The sequence below is a fragment of the Alexandromys fortis genome, unplaced genomic scaffold (genome assembly GCF_014885135.2).
Source record: "Alexandromys fortis isolate MF-2015 unplaced genomic scaffold, M_Fortis_MF-2015_v1.1 scaffold_173, whole genome shotgun sequence".
Taxonomy (NCBI): domain Eukaryota; kingdom Metazoa; phylum Chordata; class Mammalia; order Rodentia; family Cricetidae; genus Alexandromys; species Alexandromys fortis.
Genome location: NW_026068051.1, coordinates 2,460,781 through 2,480,213, shown reverse-complemented (window position 1 = coordinate 2,480,213; position 19,433 = coordinate 2,460,781). Strand labels below are relative to the sequence as shown.

General features: G+C 48.3%; 2 protein-coding genes across 4 annotated transcripts in view; one reads left to right on the top strand and one right to left on the bottom strand.

The window, feature by feature from the left end:
- Positions 1-10,103, top strand: part of Myo19 (myosin XIX) — a 31,671-nt gene extending 21,568 nt beyond the window's left edge. For all 3 annotated transcript variants that reach the window (XM_050119524.1, XM_050119525.1, XM_050119526.1), the window contains 9 exons: positions 84-236; positions 1,284-1,391; positions 1,947-2,017; positions 4,255-4,358; positions 5,878-6,044; positions 6,151-6,280; positions 7,176-7,261; positions 8,201-8,500; positions 9,354-10,103. In XM_050119524.1, coding sequence (XP_049975481.1) covers positions 84-236; positions 1,284-1,391; positions 1,947-2,017; positions 4,255-4,358; positions 5,878-6,044; positions 6,151-6,280; positions 7,176-7,261; positions 8,201-8,500; positions 9,354-9,482 — 1,248 coding nt within the window. In that variant the 3' untranslated portion in view covers positions 9,483-10,103. The remainder of the gene's footprint in view (positions 1-83; positions 237-1,283; positions 1,392-1,946; positions 2,018-4,254; positions 4,359-5,877; positions 6,045-6,150; positions 6,281-7,175; positions 7,262-8,200; positions 8,501-9,353) is intronic.
- On the bottom strand, positions 9,947-17,928 carry Znhit3 (zinc finger HIT-type containing 3). Its single transcript, XM_050119529.1, has 5 exons — positions 17,776-17,928; positions 17,606-17,637; positions 15,482-15,562; positions 14,195-14,275; positions 9,947-10,611 (listed from the first exon to the last, which is right to left on the bottom strand). Exons 1-5 carry the CDS (start codon positions 17,859-17,861, stop codon positions 10,427-10,429), a joined length of 465 nt encoding a protein of 154 aa, XP_049975486.1. The 5' UTR covers positions 17,862-17,928; the 3' UTR covers positions 9,947-10,426.
- Between the last annotated feature and the right edge of the window lie 1,505 nt (positions 17,929-19,433).

Here is a 19,433-nt window from a genome sequence, read left to right as displayed (position 1 = left end):
CCAAGCTCGGGTAGAGGTGCCAGAGCAGCAGCTAGCACTAGGAAGCAGCTCACCTACCTGCCACCTTTGTTCTTTCCCAATAGGACCCTGTTCCCCCTGAGCTGACTGGGCTCCTGCAGCAATCCCAAGACCCTCTGCTCATGATGCTATTTCCTGCTAACCCTGAAGAGAAGACCCAGGAGGAGCTGTCTGGCCAGAGCAGGGCTCCTGCGTTGACTGTGGTGTCCAAGTTCAAGGTGGGTCTGGTGGTGATGACATGAAGTGTTGTGTTCACTCTCATATTTGTCTGTTGAGCACCCCTCAGGATCAGGGCTGTCTGCTAGGGAGCAGTAATGTGCCATGCAGAAATGACACAGGTCTCTTTAAGTTTATGCTTCAGTGTAAAGGACCCATAGGAAACAGGCAAGAGACAGCATGGGATATAAGAACGTGACAGTTGCTCATGGGGTAGTCAGAGAAGAGTAGGCACTGTCTATGGAGCTGTGACTGCCCTGTTCAAACTGTGCTTGGCTGGGCCAGAATACCACTTCCCCTGGTGTTCTCTCTTCCTTTGTGGGACACTTGCATGGGTTGCTCCCACTCCTGGGACCTCTTGACCACTGCCCTTCCACATCTTGTTCACCCACCCTGCCACTTTTTTTATTTGTTCCTGTTTATATGTTAACCCCTACTTTTCCGTCACCTTGAGGGCACCCTGGGAAACTCGTGTTTATTGTCTGAGGAGTGTGCTACAGCCACAGCGTCAGACACTACTGACAGTACCTGCACAGATTGTGTGTTATTAGGCTGACCTGTGACATAGTAGACTGTCGGAGTCACGTCCCTCTGGCACATAGTGTAACAGCAGGGGTGGTGTGAAGCTGTTCTCCTGTAGGCGTGAAGGGAGGAGGATAGGAGAGGGACAAGCTCTATACCAGAGGATCAGTGAGAGCCACTGGTCAGAGCATCCTGGATAAAGGTGACAAGTGATGGGTGATTTAAGAACTTCCAAGCCACATGAGATAGTGCACACCTTTAAACCCAGTACTCGGAGGCAGAAGCAGGCAGATCTCTGTGAGTTTGAGACCAGCCTGATCTACAGTACAAGTTCTGGGACAGCCAGGGTAGTTATACAGAGAAACCCTGTCTCAGAGGGAGCAGGATTCCAGTAGTTCCCAGGGGATATGGGTGTTGATGTCAAGACTGAGAGGGCCACCAAGGACAAAACATTCCCACTAACCAGAATCCAGCTTATGACCCTGAGCAGCCCCAATCCTGACTCACCCAGGTTTCTCTGTCTGCAGGCCTCACTGGAACAGCTCCTGCAGGTCCTTCATAGCACAACACCCCACTACATTCGCTGTATCAAGCCCAACAGCCAGAGTCAGCCACAGACCTTCCTCCAGGAAGAGGTAACTAACCCTCAGCTACAGCTGCCTAGTATCAAACCCCATCTGGCAGGGCCTAGAAAACTAAAGGAAAGCATCTCCAGATGTGGTCACAGACAGTCTCTCAGGCTGGGCCTCCCTGCTTTGGCAGGGCAGTCGTGTGTGGTTGTATGTCTGTACACTGCACCAAGCCTAGCCAGCGTGGCACATGGGGACTCTAGAACACCTTGCTCCCTGCTCACCTAGCCTATCTCTGACAAGAGACTGAATCTGCTCTGATGCCGGAAGAGAATAAAGCAGTTCTGTATTGTGAAGTGGTAATAGCCCGGGAGAGGTGAGAGACAGCCAGGACCACTGCAGACCTTAGCTACATCAGGAGCCAGCATCAGACAGGGCCTTTCAGGTCCACCAGATCTTCCAGCAGGGAGATCTTCTGGCCCTCTTGGTTTCTTTTGGTCCCATGGAGACTGACATCTCTGTCAGCCAATCCTGCCTGTCATTGAAGGTAGGACCAGAGATATGCAAAAGAGATGGTATTTCTGGCCTATAGGTGCTTGCCCTGTCTCCCCACCCTTGCAGGTGCTGAGCCAGTTGGAGGCCTGTGGTCTTGTGGAGACGATCCACATCAGTGCTGCTGGCTTTCCCATCCGGTAAGAGCTTGGGCCAGACAGAGGGAGGAAGGGATGAGGAGAATGGCAGGTCTGTGACAAAGGGATGGCACCTGTACGTCTAGTCAGTCACTCATTGTGTATTTCTCTGCCCTTGGAGGGCCTACATTCTGTGGAAACAGAGCTAGTTCCAGGACAGGCTCCAAAACTACAGAGAAACCTGTCGGGGGGGGGGGGGGGGAGGATAAAACCAACTTTTTTTTTTTTTTTTAAAGAAAGGGTCTGGGGCTTGAGAGATGTATCAAGGTTAAGAGCACTGGCTGCTCTTCAGAAGACTGGGATTCAATTCCCAGCACCCACATAGCAGCTTACAACCATCTGTAACTCAAGCTCCAGACGATCTGAAGCCTTCCTTTGGCAACCACAGGCACCAGGCATACACATGGTGCACAGACATACATGCAGGCAAAACTCATACACATAAAGTTTTTAAAAATTTACAAATAAAACTGGGCATGGTGGCACGTGCCTTTAATCCCAGCACTCAAGAGGCAGAGGCAGGCTGATTTCTGTGAGTTCAAGGCCAGCCTGGTCTACAAAGTGAGTTCTGGGACAGCCAGAGGTTACACAGAAAAACCCTACCATGGGGGAAAAATTAAATTAAAAAAAAAAATCAATAAGCACAAATAAGTGCTTGCTGAGGACCCAAGTCTGGATCTCCAGCATCACTGCTAAGCTAGGTGTGGTGGGGCTGGAGAGACAGATGGCTCGACGACGAGAGCACTGACGCTCTTCCACAAGACCTGGGTTCAATCAATGCCCAGCACCCACATGGCCGCTTACAGCTGTCTGTAGCTCCAGTTTCAGGGGATCTGGCACCTTCACAGACACACGTGCAGGCAAAACACCAATGCACATAAATTAAAAATAAATAAAAATCTTTAAAAAAAGGCGAGATATGGCAACAAGCACCTGTGTCCAACACTGGGAGGCAGACACAGTAGTCTGTGGACTTGCTGGCCAGCCAGTTTAACCAGTCAGTAAGCCTCGGGTTCAATGAGAGACTCAAAAAATAAGGTGGGGGCTGGAGAGATGGCTCAGTGGTTAAGAGCATTGCCTGCTCTTCCAAAGGTCCTGAGTTCAATTCCCAGCAACCACATGGTGGCTCACAACCATCTGTAATGAGATCTGGTGCCCTCTTCTGGCCTGTAGGCATACACACAGATAGAATATTGTATACATAATAAATAAATAAATATTTAAAAAAAATAAGGTGGAAAGCTATAGAGGAAGGTTTCCAATGACAGACTGAGGCCTCCACATGTGCAAGCACACACATACTTCCACAGATAACACACACAAGTGTAAAGGACAGCTAGTGCTAGGAAAGAAACAGAATTTGTTGTTGCAGGGAAAATCTGTGGTCTGGTTATCAGTGCAGAGCCAGAGGAAAGGGAAGGGCCGGCCTGGGAGGACTTAGAACAGAGAACAACCATAATGCTGTCGGGTAGTGAGACACCAACGGCCTGGGCCACAGAGAAGCAGCAACAGTGAATGGAAGAGATCGGGAGCCAGGCACAGCTGGCCATGACAGCCTCGGCAGTGTGCCCTGAGTGCGGTGGAAGAAGCTGCATCTTTTTTCTCAGAGAATTCTTGTGCTACTCACTCAAGTTGGATGCAGGGTTAGGACAGAAGGGAGATGAGTGATGTTGCAGGATTAGCTGTGAAAACTGGGAAGCAGTAGGCCCGACTGGGATGTCTAGCTCACAGTAAAGAGAACTGGACGGTTTGCAAGGTGAGTACTCATGGAGTACTCTGCGTCCAGGCTGTAGAAACAACTGCTGTTTTCTGGGGCAGGACAGTTTACCAAAATGGGCTAGTCTGGGGGAGGCCAGAGTTGGAGTGTGAAGGAAAAGGGAAATGAGAATCAGGAATTCTGTGGCTTTGTCTGATTTGAGAAGTTCAGAGACAAGCCTCAGTCTTAAGAACTGTGCAGGTACATGTTGTCCATCCTCACTGGGTTTGAGCACCCCACTACCACAAGGAGATATGCCATACCACATGAAGTCAGAGGACGACTTGGCAAGTCAGTTCTGCCCTCCCACCATATGGGTCTTGAGGATGGAAATGTTGTCTGCAGGCTTCCCACTGAGTGGCCCTTGGCATCTCTAGGACACACCCTCCTCCATTCAGTTGGAATGGTCAGGCAACACTGGCTTTGAGCCCCAGCTAGGCACCTGGCTCACAGTCTTGTTCTTTTTGTCTTCTTTGGCTTCCAGGGTCTCTCACCAGAACTTCGTGGAACGATATAAATTACTGAGACGGCTCCGACTTCGCACATCCTCTGGTCTCTGGGGCTTGTGTTCTGCCAAAGGGCCCTCTGGTGAGTGGAGCCCTTTTTTTTTTTTTTTTTTTTTGTCACTTGTTCAACCGTAGGTTACTGAGGACTGAGCTGTACCTTCTCAGAGATGAGGGTCCAAAGACTGATGGTTGTTGGTACAATGTGGGGAACAAACCCCAGCTGACAATGGTGTAGAAAGGTCAGTGGTGGTGCACACCTTTAATCCCAGTACTGCAGAGGCAGGTGGGTCTCTGTGAGTTCAAGGCCAGCCTGGTCTAGAGTGAGTTCCAGGACAACTATGGCTGTTACACAGAGAAACTCTGTCTCAAAAAAAAAAAAGAAAAAAGAAAGGAAGGAAGGAAGAAAAGGCAGGCAGGCAGAGCACTTACTCTGGTGCCAGGGAGATGTGGAGGGGATGCATTTAGAGTACGTGGCATGTGGAGATAACTGGATTAGCTAGGCGACGCCCACTGCACTGACATCTGAACAAAAGCTCCCAGGCGTGAGACAGAGCCGTAGGTGTGACAGGGAAGGCTAGGGTGCCAGGTGAGCTTTATTCCTGGGCAGATGAGGTGGCTGCTTCAAAGGAGAGAGCCAGTGCTCCATCCACCTCATGCTCTTCACTCTAGGGACCTTATGGGAGGTCTTAGGGGTGAGGCTGTGAGCCACCCAAGGAGAAGCCAGAGCTGTGTGCAGCTATGGGCACACTGGTCAGTGTTGGTAGGCATGGCTCTGTACAGATACAGAGGTAGACAGAAATGGACGGTGAACTTGGCCTTGCCAGTGAGAAGAGTAGGCAAAAAGGGAAATCTGAGGAATCTGGACCAGCCCTGCATGGCCAGCTTGAGCTCCAGGGTCCAGGAGACATCAAAGGGGAGAAGTGTACAAAGCGCTAGGGTGAAAGTCTAGCCTGTAACGCAGTGTAGCTGTCCATAACTAAAAATGTGGGAATGTTAGAGGCAGAGGGACAGACACAAGGACTAGGACAAATCTCAGCCCTTCTGAGTAGTTTTCTCTTGGGAGTGTGTCACTCTCCTTCGCCTTCCCCTTCTTTCTCCTCTCTCCACGGTTCGCTCTCCTGTCTCTCTTACCAACAAGCCTCTTTGGACCCTGGTCCATTTTCTGGATGTCTCTCATCTCTCGTCTCCTGCATCTGCTTTGGTGTCCTCTGTCTCCAAAGAGGTGCTGGGCTGCTAACTGTCAGAGCCCTCAGGTAAATCTTCCCAAACAGGAGGCACGCTTGGGAGGGCTTTCCCACAGTTGGGTATGGTCTTCCTTTTCTTCACTTGACTGTACCTGGTAAGGGGTGGGACCAAGGGAGTAGCCAAGCAGTCTGGGATTCCCTCTCCAGGCTTACAGACCTTGCAGCCTGTCCAAAGAGACATAGGGCAGTGGTGGCTTCAGAACAGTCCCAAACAGCCAGGACTGTGAGGGATAAAAGGGGGAAGAAGAAATTACTAGATTCAGAACAGCAATAAAAGGCTTAGAGAGCCAAGCTCTTCAGACTCCAGAAGCCTGTGGGAATGAGCGGGCACTGATGAAGCCTTTCTCCCACCTCCAGAGCAGCCTCTACGTGCCAAGGAGGCCACACTGCAGCCTCTACTACAGGACATTCTCCATGCTCTGCCAGCTTTAATTCAGACAGCGACCCCTCCCAGTGACCCAGCTGAGACCACACAAGTCCCACTGTACTGTGGCAGGACAAAGATTTTCATGACTGACTCCATGGTAAACTGACTGGGGAATGAGATTACAAGTGCCAGCAGCAAGTGTAGGCTGTTCTCAGGGTAGGGGAGGAGAGGCCAAACACCTCAATGGACTCCTCTTCTCTCAGCTAGAGCTTCTGGAATGTGGACGTGCCCAGATGCTGGAGCAGTGTGCCCGCTGCATCCAGTGTGGCTGGAGGCGACATCGTCTCCAAAAGCAGGAGAAACAGAGGCGGGCTGCCATGCTCATTCAGGCAGGTAGGTGGGGCTGATTCCATATGACGGGTCTGACTAACACAGTCCTGACAGGCTGATTTTGAAAAGTGAAAATCATTTGTCCTTCTGTAGTGCCATCAATCAAACCCAGGGCTTCACTCATGCTAGGCAAGTGCTATAACATGGAGTTACATTTCCACACAAGCACAGACCACCCAGACCCCTCCTGTTCCTTGGGAACTGATAAGGACTGAGTCTGAGGTCAGTGGCAGCCTGGGTCCTTACAGCTCCCAGGTGGCCCTTCAATGTGCAGCTATCTGTAATGGGCAGTGTAACATAAGACTCTGTGTGTGTGTGTGTGTAAGTGTATAATGTAAGACTGTGTGTGCACAACTATCTAAGTTTGTGGGCAGTATAACGTAAGACTGTGTGTGTGTGTGTGTGTAAGTGTATAATGTAAGACTGGTGTGTACACAGCTATCTGTAAGCTTGTGGGCAGTATAACGTAAGACTGTGTGTGTGTGTAAGTGTATAATGTAAGACTGTGTGTGCACAGCTATCTAAGTTTGTGGGCAGTATAACGTAAGACTGTGTGTGTGTGTAAGTGTATAATGTAAGACTGTGTGTGCACAGCTATCTAAGTTTGTGGGCAGTATAACGTAAGAGTGTGTGTACCATATGCATTCAGGTGCCCTTGGGGGCCAGAACTAGAGTCAGAAGAAGTTGCGAATCACCATATGGTAACCAATCTGGTGCCCTGCAAGAGCAGGGAGCTCTTAACCACTGAGCCATCTTTCCAGGAGCGACTCTTAAGCCCCATTTTGCCTTATATATTGACATCACTGGGCAAAGAGACTTCATATTTTCACATCAACCCATATTGGCCACATGGCTAACAGCTCTAATGATGGTTTTTATGTCTCTGCTGTTTCTTTAGCTATCCGGTCCTGGTTAACGCGGAAACACATCAGAAGGTTACACAGCGCTGCCACGGTCATCAAGCGCGCTTGGCGAAAATGGAGAGTGAGTGTGGCTGAAGGCCAGGGGTGGACTTCAGACAGGCCCAAGACAGAGGGATGTCTCTGCTGCTGGGGTGTGGCACCAGCCTCTAAGCCTGGTGTCCCGTGTATGAGAAGGGTACAGACAGCTCCCGTACAGAGTGGCATAAGCAACCCTATGCTCAAACTGCCAATAAAACTGCAGTTTCTTACTTTACGCCTTTAATCTCAGCACTCGGGAGGCAGAGGCAGGCGGATCTCTGTGAGTTCAAGACCAGCCTGGTCTACAAGAGCTAGTTCCAGGACAGGCTCCAAAACCACAGAGAAACCCTGTCTCTAAAAACCAAAAAAAACCCTGCAGTTTCTTGACATTCTGCCCCATGAAGCCAGTCTAGTCGAGGGCATCACAGCCAAGGCTCTTGAGTTTACCTTGTCAAGCTGATTGTTTTCCAGTCAGAATGCTGGAAAGAGCTAGTAAGATGACTCAGCAAGTGGACCAACTGAGTTTGAGCCCAGGGACCCTCATGGTAAGAACAAACTCTCAAAAGCTCTCTCTGACCTCCACAGGTGACCGTGGCATGCTCATGCCCACATGAGCATACATGCATACACATAAAGAATTTTTTTTTTTTAATTTTTATTGATTTGATTTTTCAGGGCAAGGTTTCTCTCCTAGCTGTCTTGGAACTCACTCTATAGATCAGGCTAGCCTTGAACTCAGAGATCCACCTGTCTCTGCTTCCCAATTGCTGGGATTAAAAGGGTGCACCCCCACCACCTATTAACTTTTTAAAGAGGGCTAGATCTTGACTACCCAATGAAGCCCCAATTCATAAGCTGTCCTCTGACTTCAGCATGTCCACTATAGCATACTACTTCTGTGTCAAGTGAATGAATGCAAAGGTAAGTCCTTTTAGAAAGGTTAGGCAAACCTGACATTATAAAGGAATATTTTCTCTTTAAGATCAGAATGGCCTATCTTGCTTCTAAAGAACTGGATGGTATGGAGGATAAACCCATGCCTCAAGCTCCCAGTTCCCTAAGCGCCTCGCTGTCCCCAGCACACACTAAACTATTAGAGGCAATAATCCACCTCTGGCCCATGGGACTGGTGCTAGCCAACTCAGCTGTGGGTGCTCGCGGCTTTCAGAGGAAACTGGTGGCCCATGCCTGCCTCCGGCTTCCCACGGGCAACCCCAGCAACAGCGTCCAGACACCACAACAAGATCAGGCTGGCATTACGTCCATCAGAGCGCTGCCTCAGGTATGTTCTCCTTCTGAGATGCCATGGCCGTCCTTCCCACAGCTCCAGGTTGTTCATTGGGGAAGGCAGTGAACAAAGCTGCCTGTAGTGGGTGTGTGTGGGGGGGGGGGAGGATATAGCACAAAAAACAAATCTATAGGTGTTCCTTGCTGCCATTGTTCCAACCAAAAACCAGATTGTTCAGAGCCCTTCAAAAAACTGCTTCTAAGCATTTTATCCCTGAGTGTTTGGCTCTTCCTCTGCAATGTGAAATCCTCAGTTAGGCAAGTACCTCAGCCCTGTATCCTCTACCAGATGGACACAGCAAACTCCCTACAGGGTAGCTGTAAGGAATTAAAGAATAGCACACTTGACTCTAGGACATTAGTTCCACTCCTGAGAAATGAGTGTGGCCATAGTCTGTCTCCTCAGGTGACATTCTATCACTTAGTTATTGGCTGTCACTTTCTCAACTGGAAATAGTGAATGTGTGGCCGGGTCCTGTGTGTTGTGCCACCTGTTTGCCTCCCAGCCTGGTCCCAGCTCAGCCCCTTCCCTGGATAACCCTGGTAATGGCACGTCATCTCGGAACCTCCATTTTCTCCTCTGTAAAACCGGGTTAATACCCCGCCTGGTACAAGGGACCAGAGGAAAGAAATGAAGTCAACAACATGCCATATAATCTGTACAAAGTCTCCCTGAAACTGACAAGGGGTAAACAAGTCTTCTGATCTTCCAGCTGTCAGTAGGTGGGATGACAGCCAGTACCCTTAGAGTAATAGGAAATACTAGGAGTCTGTCACCCTGAGTGGATTTCTCTCTTTGAGGTGTTGTTGGGTCCTGCCTCTCATAGATTGCTTCTCTTTCTCCCCAGGGCTCGATAAAGTTTCACTGCAGGAAGTCTCCACTTCAGTATGCTGACATCTGCCCTGAACCTTCAGCCTCCAGTGTTACTGGTTTTAATCAGATTCTGCTAGAAAGACACAGGCCAGTCCAAGTGTGACTCTTCTACCCCCACCTGCCTACGTGATCTTTAGTGCCTTTGTTTCCAGAAGGCCATTTCCTGCCAGCTGCCTTGCCAAAGACATCTGATCAACAGACAACTGCCAAGCTATTCCCATAGCGACTCCACCTGTGTGTGCAAGCAACAGCTTCTGTCTGTGAGCCAGGGCTTCGTGGTCAGAGTACCAGCCAGCTAGGACTATGGCCTCGGCACTGGCAGGATCTGGGAGTGCTAGTTACCAAGCCAAGATTAGGACCACAACATCCCAGCTTACTGTCCCCCTTCAGGCTCAGGTTCTGCAGATGTGACTGTCCGTCCAGAATGTCACTACAGCAGGATAGATACTGGGCCATCTACAAGCACTTTAAAATGGCCAAATCACCCTAAAATTGGCTCTAAAATTTTGGGTGGGGAAAACTTACATATATTTAATAAACTGATTTATTTAATGACACCAAGAACAATGAGCAATGCAATGTACACAGAACCACATCTTAAATTTATTCAGTAACACTATCAATCAGTTTTTAATTCAAAACCTAAACCTGGATAAACCTGGTATTTATGGTGTAACTCTGAACTGTACCAGAAATAAATTTAAAACCACCATGTAAATATAAATAGACTTTTCCCTTTTTTTAAAAAAATGTATGTTTGAGTTTTGCCTGCATGTACGGCTGTGTATGATGCTTACAGTACCTTCAGAAGCCAGGAGAGGGTGTCAGAGCCCCGGAACTATAATTACAACTGTTGGCAGTCATGCTGAAGATTCGTCCTCTGGAAGAGCTGAGCCGTCCATCCAGCTGCAAGTTTCCTCTTCATAAAGGACCTGCACCTTGAGTATCCCCGACCTGTCTGAAGAAGACCTACATGTCCTACAGCCTTGGAAACAACCTCCTCCTAAGAGAAGCAGTGGGCAGCTTGAGCGAAGAGCACACCCAGGTTTAAGAATTCCTGTTCTTCTGGGGTGGCTCCACGATTTTTAAACAGCAGTCTGCAAACTCCACAAATAAGGGCTCCTGCATGCAGGCTTTCATCAGTTTTGCTTTGTTGTCGCCCTGATCGAGGTTAACCATCAGCTGTCTCAGGTGTGGGTTGAGCAGTAAGCTTCTTAAAGCTGCAGATTCACCTTAAAAATCAATGCCAGCTTTTAAGTTCAAGTGGAACCCATGTCAGGGGCTAAAAGCTTAGTGTTTCCTGTGTAATCAACCATGAGGGGCTTGTTTCTCCTTAGCCACCATGCTGCCAATCCATGTTGTTAGGTTGTACAACCAACCACACATCTAAACATTCAACAAACACCTTTACTCCCAGCACAGATCTCTGTGAGTTCAAGGCCAGCCTGGTCTACAGGGCTACACAGAAACCTTGTCTCAAAAAAACAAAAACAAACCTTTTACCACCTGTACGAAATGTGAATTTTTTTCCTTATAACTATACATTAAGTGTTTGCCTCAAGTTAGGTTAGATGACTTCAAGTGCATCAGTTACACATTTTACAGTACCCCCCCCCTTTTTTTTTTTTTTGAGACAGAGTTCCTCTGTGTAGCTCTGGCTGTCCTGGAACTCTCTATGTAGACCAGGCTGGCCTCAAACTCACCACCTACCTCTGCCTCCCAAGTGCCAGCTACAGTACTATTTTATAAAAGAAACTTGACCATTGCTGAGAAACAGGTCCTGGAACCAAGCTGCCTTGAACATCAGATGACTGTACCCACAAATTAACTTTCAATATACACATGAACAAAGAAGACCTGAGCTGGAGAGAGTGTTTGCTCTGCAAAGCACAGGCCCAGTGTTACTATCTCAACACCCACTTAAAGGCAAGCATGATCCTATGCACGCCTGTAACCCGAACACGTGCAAGGCAGAGACAGGTGGATCACTGAGCCTAGCCAAGGTGTGTGCTCCAGGCTCAATGAGAGACACCGTCTCAAAGGAATAAGGTAAAGAATGACGGCAATTCTCAACACCTCCTGGAGCCTGTGTGCATATACACACACAAATGCAATTAACACCAATAACAGAATTCTTACAAGCACCAAAGAAGTGGTGCTACAAAAATGTGTGGTTAAGAACACATTGCTCTTTAAGAGGACCCAAGTTCAATTCCTAGCACCCAAGTTAGGTAACCTATACCTGTGCTCTAGCTCCAGGAGACTCTGACTCCTCTGGACTCATGTGCATATATCCTACAGACACATGCACATAATTCAAATGTGGTGAACACCGTCCTCTCCCTGGTGATTGTCCAGTCTATTTATGACTGCACTGTAAGCTGGGAACTGAAGACAGGTAATACAGGTCTCTGCCCCACAGGCTGCTGTAAAAGGCACAAATCTCTACCACCAATGTGGCTATAGTAGTAAATTACTAGTAAGTCCAAGGCACTAAGGGAAGCTAGAAAAGTGCCTAACCTGAGAAAGGCTTGGGTACGCAAAGAAAATCAACTATACTTTTAAAGCACAATTACACCAACCTACAAAATCTGTAGGATTCCAATGTTATACCTGGCACATGCAAGATGGGAGATTTGAAACCATTATGCTGACAGAATCCTGGGGCTGGACAGGAAAGACCCCGCACATCACATTACATAGTAATCTTACTTAGAAACAAGAGAGGCAGAGGCAGGTAGATCTGAGTCTGAGGCCAGCTTGGTCTACAGGCAAATGTCAAGCCAACAAGAACTAGATGAGATGGTCTCAAATAAATCCCATTTTATACACATGGAGGTCAAAGTTCCTCACTGGGTATCTTCCTCAATTGAAATTGTTCTCCATTTTTATCCCCAAGACAGGGTCTCTCACTATGTAGCCTTGTCTGGAAGTGCTAGGATCAAAGACCCATGACATCACTCAGCCTCTACTTTATTCTTTTCCGACACGGTCCCTTACTAATTCACATGGACAGGCTGGCCAACAAAACACTGGGATCCTCCTGCCTCTACCTCCCTAGTGCTAGGATTACAGAACCCAGCTTGCTTGTTTTAAACAGATGTTGGGTATTAAAGACAAATCATAAATCTTACACAGTAAGTAGCTAATTAAGTCATCTCTCCAGCCCCTCCCCCAAGTACCATCCTGGTGTGTTTGTTTGATTTTTGATTTTTCGAGGTGGAGTTTCTCTGTGTAGCTTTGGAGCCTGTCTTCTATAGACCAGGCTGGCCTCGAATTTACAGAGATCCACCTGCCTCTGCCTCCCAAGTGCTGGGATCAAAGGCATGCGCCACGACAGCCCAGCCCAAATCCCATCTTAAAAAGAGCTGGTAAAATGGTTCAGCAGGTAAAGATGCTTACCTCCAGGCCTGATGACCAGAGTTCAATACTTGAGACAAAAGTTGTCTGATGTGAGATGCCCTATGTATGCTGTGAATACGTTATTACTATTGGTTACTAAAGTTGATTTGGCCAATAGCGAGACAGAATAGAGTCAGATGGGAAATCCAAGAAAAGTTAAAGGGAAAGGAAGGCGGATTCTGAGAGAGGCTAGCAGCCCCCAGAGATGCAAGATGTGAGGTAATGCCATGGTCATGTGGCAATACATAGATTAATAGAAATGGGTTAATTTAAGATGTAAAAGCTAGTTAGTAATAAGCCTGAGCCATTGGCCAAACAGCTTGTAATTAATACTAAGCCTCAGAGTGTTTATTTGGACTGGGTGAGCGAGAGAGAAACCTCCATTTACAGTTGTCCTCTGACTTCTGTGTTTGCCTGGAGGAAGGGTAAAGGGGTGCAATGAGGGGAGAGATGACTCAGTAGTTTCATGCACTTGCTGCACTTGTAAAGGACCTGTGTTCAGTTCCCACACCCATGTGAAGTGGCTCACAACCACTTATAACTCCAGCTCTGGGGATCCACCGCCCTCTGCTGGCCTCCACCAGCCACTGTACTCAGGTGCACAGAGATATACACAATTTGAAGATAAAGAGGGGCAAGTAAGGTGGCTCAGCAGGCAGAAGTACCTGCCGTGCAAGCCTAGTGGCCTGAGTTTGATCTCCAGAACTCACAAAGGAGACTCCTGAAAACTTGTCCTTGGAACTGTACTCAAGCCCACACCCACTTCATACACAACAATAACAGCAACTCTGAGTAGGGAAATACAGCATCAGGAGGCAGAGAGGAGGGTGGCAACAAGGAAGGCTGAGGCCAACTGACTTCTAGGCCAGCCGGGACCATACAGTAAGACTGTCTCATCTAAGAAAAGAAGACAGAAAAGAAAATGCAGGAAATTCTGAGCTATCCCAGCCTCCCACCAATACAACTCAGAGACCCACCCACATTCCACACAAAGGAAACAGTGCTGGAATAGTCCTGCTAAGGGAACTCTGCGTGCACCAAGAAAACAAGAGTCATGTGACCTCAGCTTCTTCAAGAATATGGAACTGTTCTTAGAATGTGCTTTCCTGTCCCTCTCATGTGTGGCGCAGAGGAGTGAGTTGACTTCGGATTACTCATTGTATCTAGCTAGTGTTATTTCTTTATATGCCTCTATGGAAAAGCTGCCTCCCGCACTTGTCCTTGTGATTGGACACTTTGCCCAGGTGACAGTCTTAACCCTCAGGGTATAAACCGTCTGGTGCTCTGAATAAAGCTGGCTATTGCATGAGACTGTGATCTACCTCACATTTAGGCTCCATTCTCCCAGGTTTCACTGCCTGTACAGCAATAAACAATACAAATTAACAAAAACCAAGCCGAGCAAAGACTTACCTAAATTCCTTAACTTCTGCAGAGACACCCTGTCTTCTTCCTCATCACTGTTGAGGAAATCAGCCACAGAGGAGTCATCGTCTGAGGGGAGCAGAAAGCCAGGACAGCCATGGTGACAATGTGTGCGCATGTGTGAGATGGTGAGGGTTCAGCAGGAGTCAAAGCAATAAGCAGCTTGCTTCTTGGACTTCAAAATTAAACATCCCCTCATGCAGGAAAGAGAAGGTGGTGGAATGGTGACTGTGCCTAACCAGTGCATGATGGTTCACGCTTCCTGTGGTCTGCAGGCAAGAGGTCTGGTTCTGCAGGTATTTTTTTCTAAGATTTATTTATTATAAAAATTATTTGATTGTTATATAGTGTTCTGCCGGCACGCCATAGGGGGGCATCAGATCTTATTATAGATGGCTGTGAGCCACCGTGTGGCTGCTGGGATTTGAACTCAGGACCTCTGGAAGAGCAGCCAGTGCTTTTAACCTGAGTCATCTCTCTAGCCCTGTTTTGTGCTTCTGAACACCCTACCTGCCTCTGTCATGACTCCAAGCCTGTGCTGGGCCAATAAACGAGGCCCTGTACAATCCTAGCAAACATAACCCTGTGATCTCAGAAAGGGCAGATATGCCCGAGCCACATGAGAAGGTTCTCCAAGAAGAAAAGGCCCCACTCCTTTCTGTGAATCTTAAGGACCTCTTTGTGGCATAAGAGTTGCTGCCTGGGGGCTGGAGAGATGGCTCAGTGGTTAAGAGCACTGACTGCTCTTCCAAAGGTCCTGAGTTCAATTCCCGGCAACCACATGGTGGCTCACAACCATCTGTAATGAGGTCTGGTGCCCTCTTCTGGCCTGCAGGCATACACACAGACAGAACACTGTATACATAATAAGTAAATAAATAAATATTAAAAAAAAAAAAGAGTTGCTGCCTGCAGAGCCATGACACTCAGGAGGCTTTATGGCTAGACGAACACATGGACAGCATGAAACATGAATGCAGTGACAGCCCATTACTGCTCTGAGCTCTAGGGAGACTCCAGCAGTTCAGAGCAGGCCTCCCACGTGGACCTACCAGGACCCAACACAAACCCCAAACCCCTGCTCCCTTCCCCCTTCCTGGAACCACACCCTAGGATGCTGGAAACTCCACCTGTGACAACCTGTGACCCACCCTGAGACTGGAGCTGCTACTCAAGTTCTTCTGCATCCTGCCCACCTCCTCCTCCTCTCCTGCCCACTTCTCATCTTTGAAATCCTGTAGAAGTTACCTGGTCAAAACCGCCCACCCACCTCACCTTTGTCTTCCTCCGACCTTGTTGTCACAGGAGCCACCGTTCTTCTGTTCTCAACAGGACAGGTTTCCGGACTGCACTGCTCTGAGAGAGACACACATTTCAGGCCACCAAGCCAGGGAGAAGCATGTGTACTGGGTAGGGACAAGGGATCGGGGAGGTCAAATGGAACAACAGGCCAAAGAAAACCATGAGTAATCCTGAGTCTTGCAGAAAGGTGAGCGCAGGTGGCCGTGTGCCCCAAAGCCAATTTCACAGGGCTTTCACCAGGACTAATGGCAGGGACTTCTACATGCATCATGTTTTCCCAGCAGTTTCAGATACCACATGAATGTACCATACGCAACTAGGAACAAAGATGTGGGAGTCATCCATGCTGGGGGAGTTTGGCCATAGAACACACTACAGAGGTGAATAAGGTGACAAGGTCTGGTCTGAGTCTACCAAGGAAGCCCAGGAGAAGCTTTGGCAGGCAGAGAGAGGTCTGGGATGGGAGAAAACAGGAGAGAGATGTGTGACAGTGACTGTGGAGACCAGAAGAGGGACTCAGAGCCCCTGAAGTGGAGTTACAGGGGTTGGGAACCAAACACAGGTCGTCTGGAAGAGCACCAAGCACACTTAACTGCTCAACCATCCCTCCAGTCCTTGAACTTTTTTATTTAAAAAAAAAACAAAAAAAAAAAAAAAAAAAAAAAAAAAGAGGGCTGAAGATATGGCTCAGAGGTTAAGAGCACTGACTGCTCTTCCAGAGGCCCTGAGTTCAATTCCCAGCAAACTGAACTCAACTGCATTCTGTAATGAGATGTGGTGCCCTCTTCTGGCCTGCAGGCATACCTGCAGACAGAACAATGTATACGAAATAAATAAATGAATCTTGTTTGAAAAGCTATAAACTTTCTAAAGTCACAAATTACACAGAATGACTAACCTTAAAGGTACACACTTACGGACCTATTTGCACACATGACCAATGTATTTGTGGATGTATATGCACAAGTAAATACTTTTACTGTATAGAAAGTGTGCTCATGCTGGGCGATGGTGGCACATGCCTTTAATCTCAGCACTCGGGAGGCAGAGGCAGGTAATTCTCTGAGTTGGAGACCAGACTTGGCTACAGTTTCAGGGCAGGCTCCAAAGAAAGAAAAGGAAGGAAGGAAGGAAGGAAGGAGAGTGTTCACATTATACACATAACCTACCAGATGATTCAAGCTTTCTCAACAGTCTCAATATAAAGTCAAACTGACCTGAAACTTGTAGGGATCCTCCTGCCTCAGCCTCCCCAAGGCTGAAGTTGGCACCATCACTCCCAAATGCCCCCTCCACTGCTGTTTTAAAGGTTTTGTTTTTACTTGTGTGTCTGCCATAGTATTCAGGTGCCTGTGGAGGTCAGACAAGGGCGACGATCCCCTGGTAATGGACCTGCAGGTTGCCTACAGTAGGTGGTTGCTGGGAACCAAATTCAGATCTTCCAGAAAAGCAACAAGAGGCTCTTAACGGCAGAACCATTTCTCCATCTCCAGCTTTTCTCTCGGTAGGTCAGTAACTTGTCTTAGCTAGACTTGATGGCATAGATCTCTACTCCTATATATAATCCCAACACTTGGGGTATAGAAAGTAGGATCATGAGAAGTTTGAGGGCAGACTGGACTATATAAAAAAAGAACCTGTCTGAAAATACCACACACAGAAAAACTTTTTATTAATTTCTTTCTTTTTTTTCCGCTGAGACTGGGTTTCTCTGTAGCTTTGGAGCCTGGCCTGGCCTCAAACTCACAGAGATCCGCCTACCTCTGCCTCCCGAGTGCTGAGATTAAAAGCATGCGCCACCACCGCCCGGCTGAAAAACTTCTTTCTATTGTAAACAATAAACAACCATTACTTTAAAGGCAGAAACACTGCTGGCTCATTCACCTGTCAGGGGCTACACTAGAATGCTAAGACGAACAAACAGCTAGGACTGACTTTTTCCAACAAAGTAGTTGACGTGCTTCGGTTTGTTTGAGACGAGATCTTAGTCTGGCCTTGAACTCGTGGGAATCCTGCTTCGAGCTAATGTGTCCTGGATTGCCGGGCACGGCAAAGCAAAGTAGGGCCAAGGGCTGCGACAGCGGTCCAGGGTCTTACCTTTGTGTTTCTGGAAACAAACGACCGAGCAGCTGTAACAAGAAAGACAGGAGGCTCCGTCAGCCCGGACAGCCGCAGCACGCGCCTCTTGCCCGCAGCCCCCGCCCGCGGCCCGGCCTCCCTCGCGGCCCGGTGCTCGCTCTCCCCAATCCCCACGAGCCCCGACTCACTAGGGCACGCGGCAAGCCGGGCAGCGGTATTTCGGCTTCTCCAAACAGACCACGCAAACCGCGGTTTTACTGTTGAGCGACGCCATGACGTTCCCCAAGCCCCCACGCAGCAACCCGGGCTCTCCTTTTTACCTAAGCAAGGACCAATCACAGCGCTCCGCACTTATTGGCAGCCTAAAGCAGTGGCTTGATCCTGTTCTCTTTCCCAGGCCTCATCAGAAGAGAGCCGATACATTCGATACCTAGTTAGGCCGCTGCAGACGGCTTTCTCTTATTAGATCTAGCCGTAGAACCACGAGTCTTCCGACTCTGCTTCCCTAGCGCTGCCGTCACACGTGTGCACCACCATGCCCAGTCAAAGGCATTCTTTTAATTTCTATGTATACGTGTGCGCCTGTGTCGTGTTAAGTGATATTGCCCTGAGAGGCCAGAATAGGACCGCAGCTCCCCTGGAGCTAGAGCTAGGCTGTCTTGAGCCACCTACCGGGGGTGTTTGGGAACTGAACTTGGATCCTCTGCAATTGCAACAAGCACTCCTTACCGCTAAGACTTTTCTCCCAGCCCCAAAGACATTTCTTGAGGTCGGGCCGACAACTTTTTATTGACTGTTCCGCTGTGAGTCCTACAATGTCCAGATTCTGGGGATGGTTACAAAATAATTTTTTTTAAAGAAAAAAAAATGGTCTATTCCCTAGGCGTGTAAGGCTTGGAGTGAAGACTGATTTTTTAGGGTCAAGCCAGACTCTAAAAATGAGTGTTTTTTAACTGTTGCCCCTCGGCTCATCTCGTTTCTCTTCGCTAGCAGCTGCAGCAGGGTGCACTGACCACAGAGCAGATCAGGGGCCTCTAGGCTAAGGGGTGCAAGCTAGTGAGTCAGGATAGGTGGGCTATGATGAGCCTTGAAGGCCATTACAGACTTTAGGTGTAGACTTTAGGTGTTTTGCTTTTTGGGAAAGAAGGGTCCTGACTGACCTTGAACTTGTATGTAGACCAGGCTAGCCTTAAACTCAGAGAGATCTATCAGTCTCTGTGATTAAAGGCGTACTTCACCACACCTTGCTCATAGTCCTGTTTTATATGAACCTTGCTCTTTGAAGCTCTGAGTTTGACCCATCCTAACCTCTGCCCCCAGGACCTTAAATCATGCTCCTCCCAAATGCCTTCTCTTCTATGTTGTCCAGTCTCTAAGGTCCTTTTCTTTGTTTTGTTTTTTGAGGTAGGGTTTCTCTGTGTAGTCCTGGCTGTCCTGGAACTCTCTTTGTAGACACCACCGCCCAGCTTCTAGGGTTCTTTTAAATAATGGTGCATATGAGCATCTGAGCCTGTAGAGAGACGATCGCTACAACCTAGGTGATGCCTGGAGTCCTGACTCCCTCCCCTTGAGTGTGTGTCTTGGAGGGCTTGGTGGCGGCCTCTCAGACCTTTCACCAGCTAGAGGGGATGCCCAGGCCTAAATTCTTGAGCTAGCGAAAGACAAAATGAAAGCACACATAAAAGGCTTTTGTAATCTGCAGCTGGCAAACGGGTTGTTTCTATGATATTTGGAAGGACTGTAATCTCCTGGATTTCTCCTACGGAATCTGTGAGCCACAGGCTGCCAAGTCTTGGGGCCAAAGCTCAAAACAGTAGAGTACAACTCTGCATCTGCCTCAGTAGGA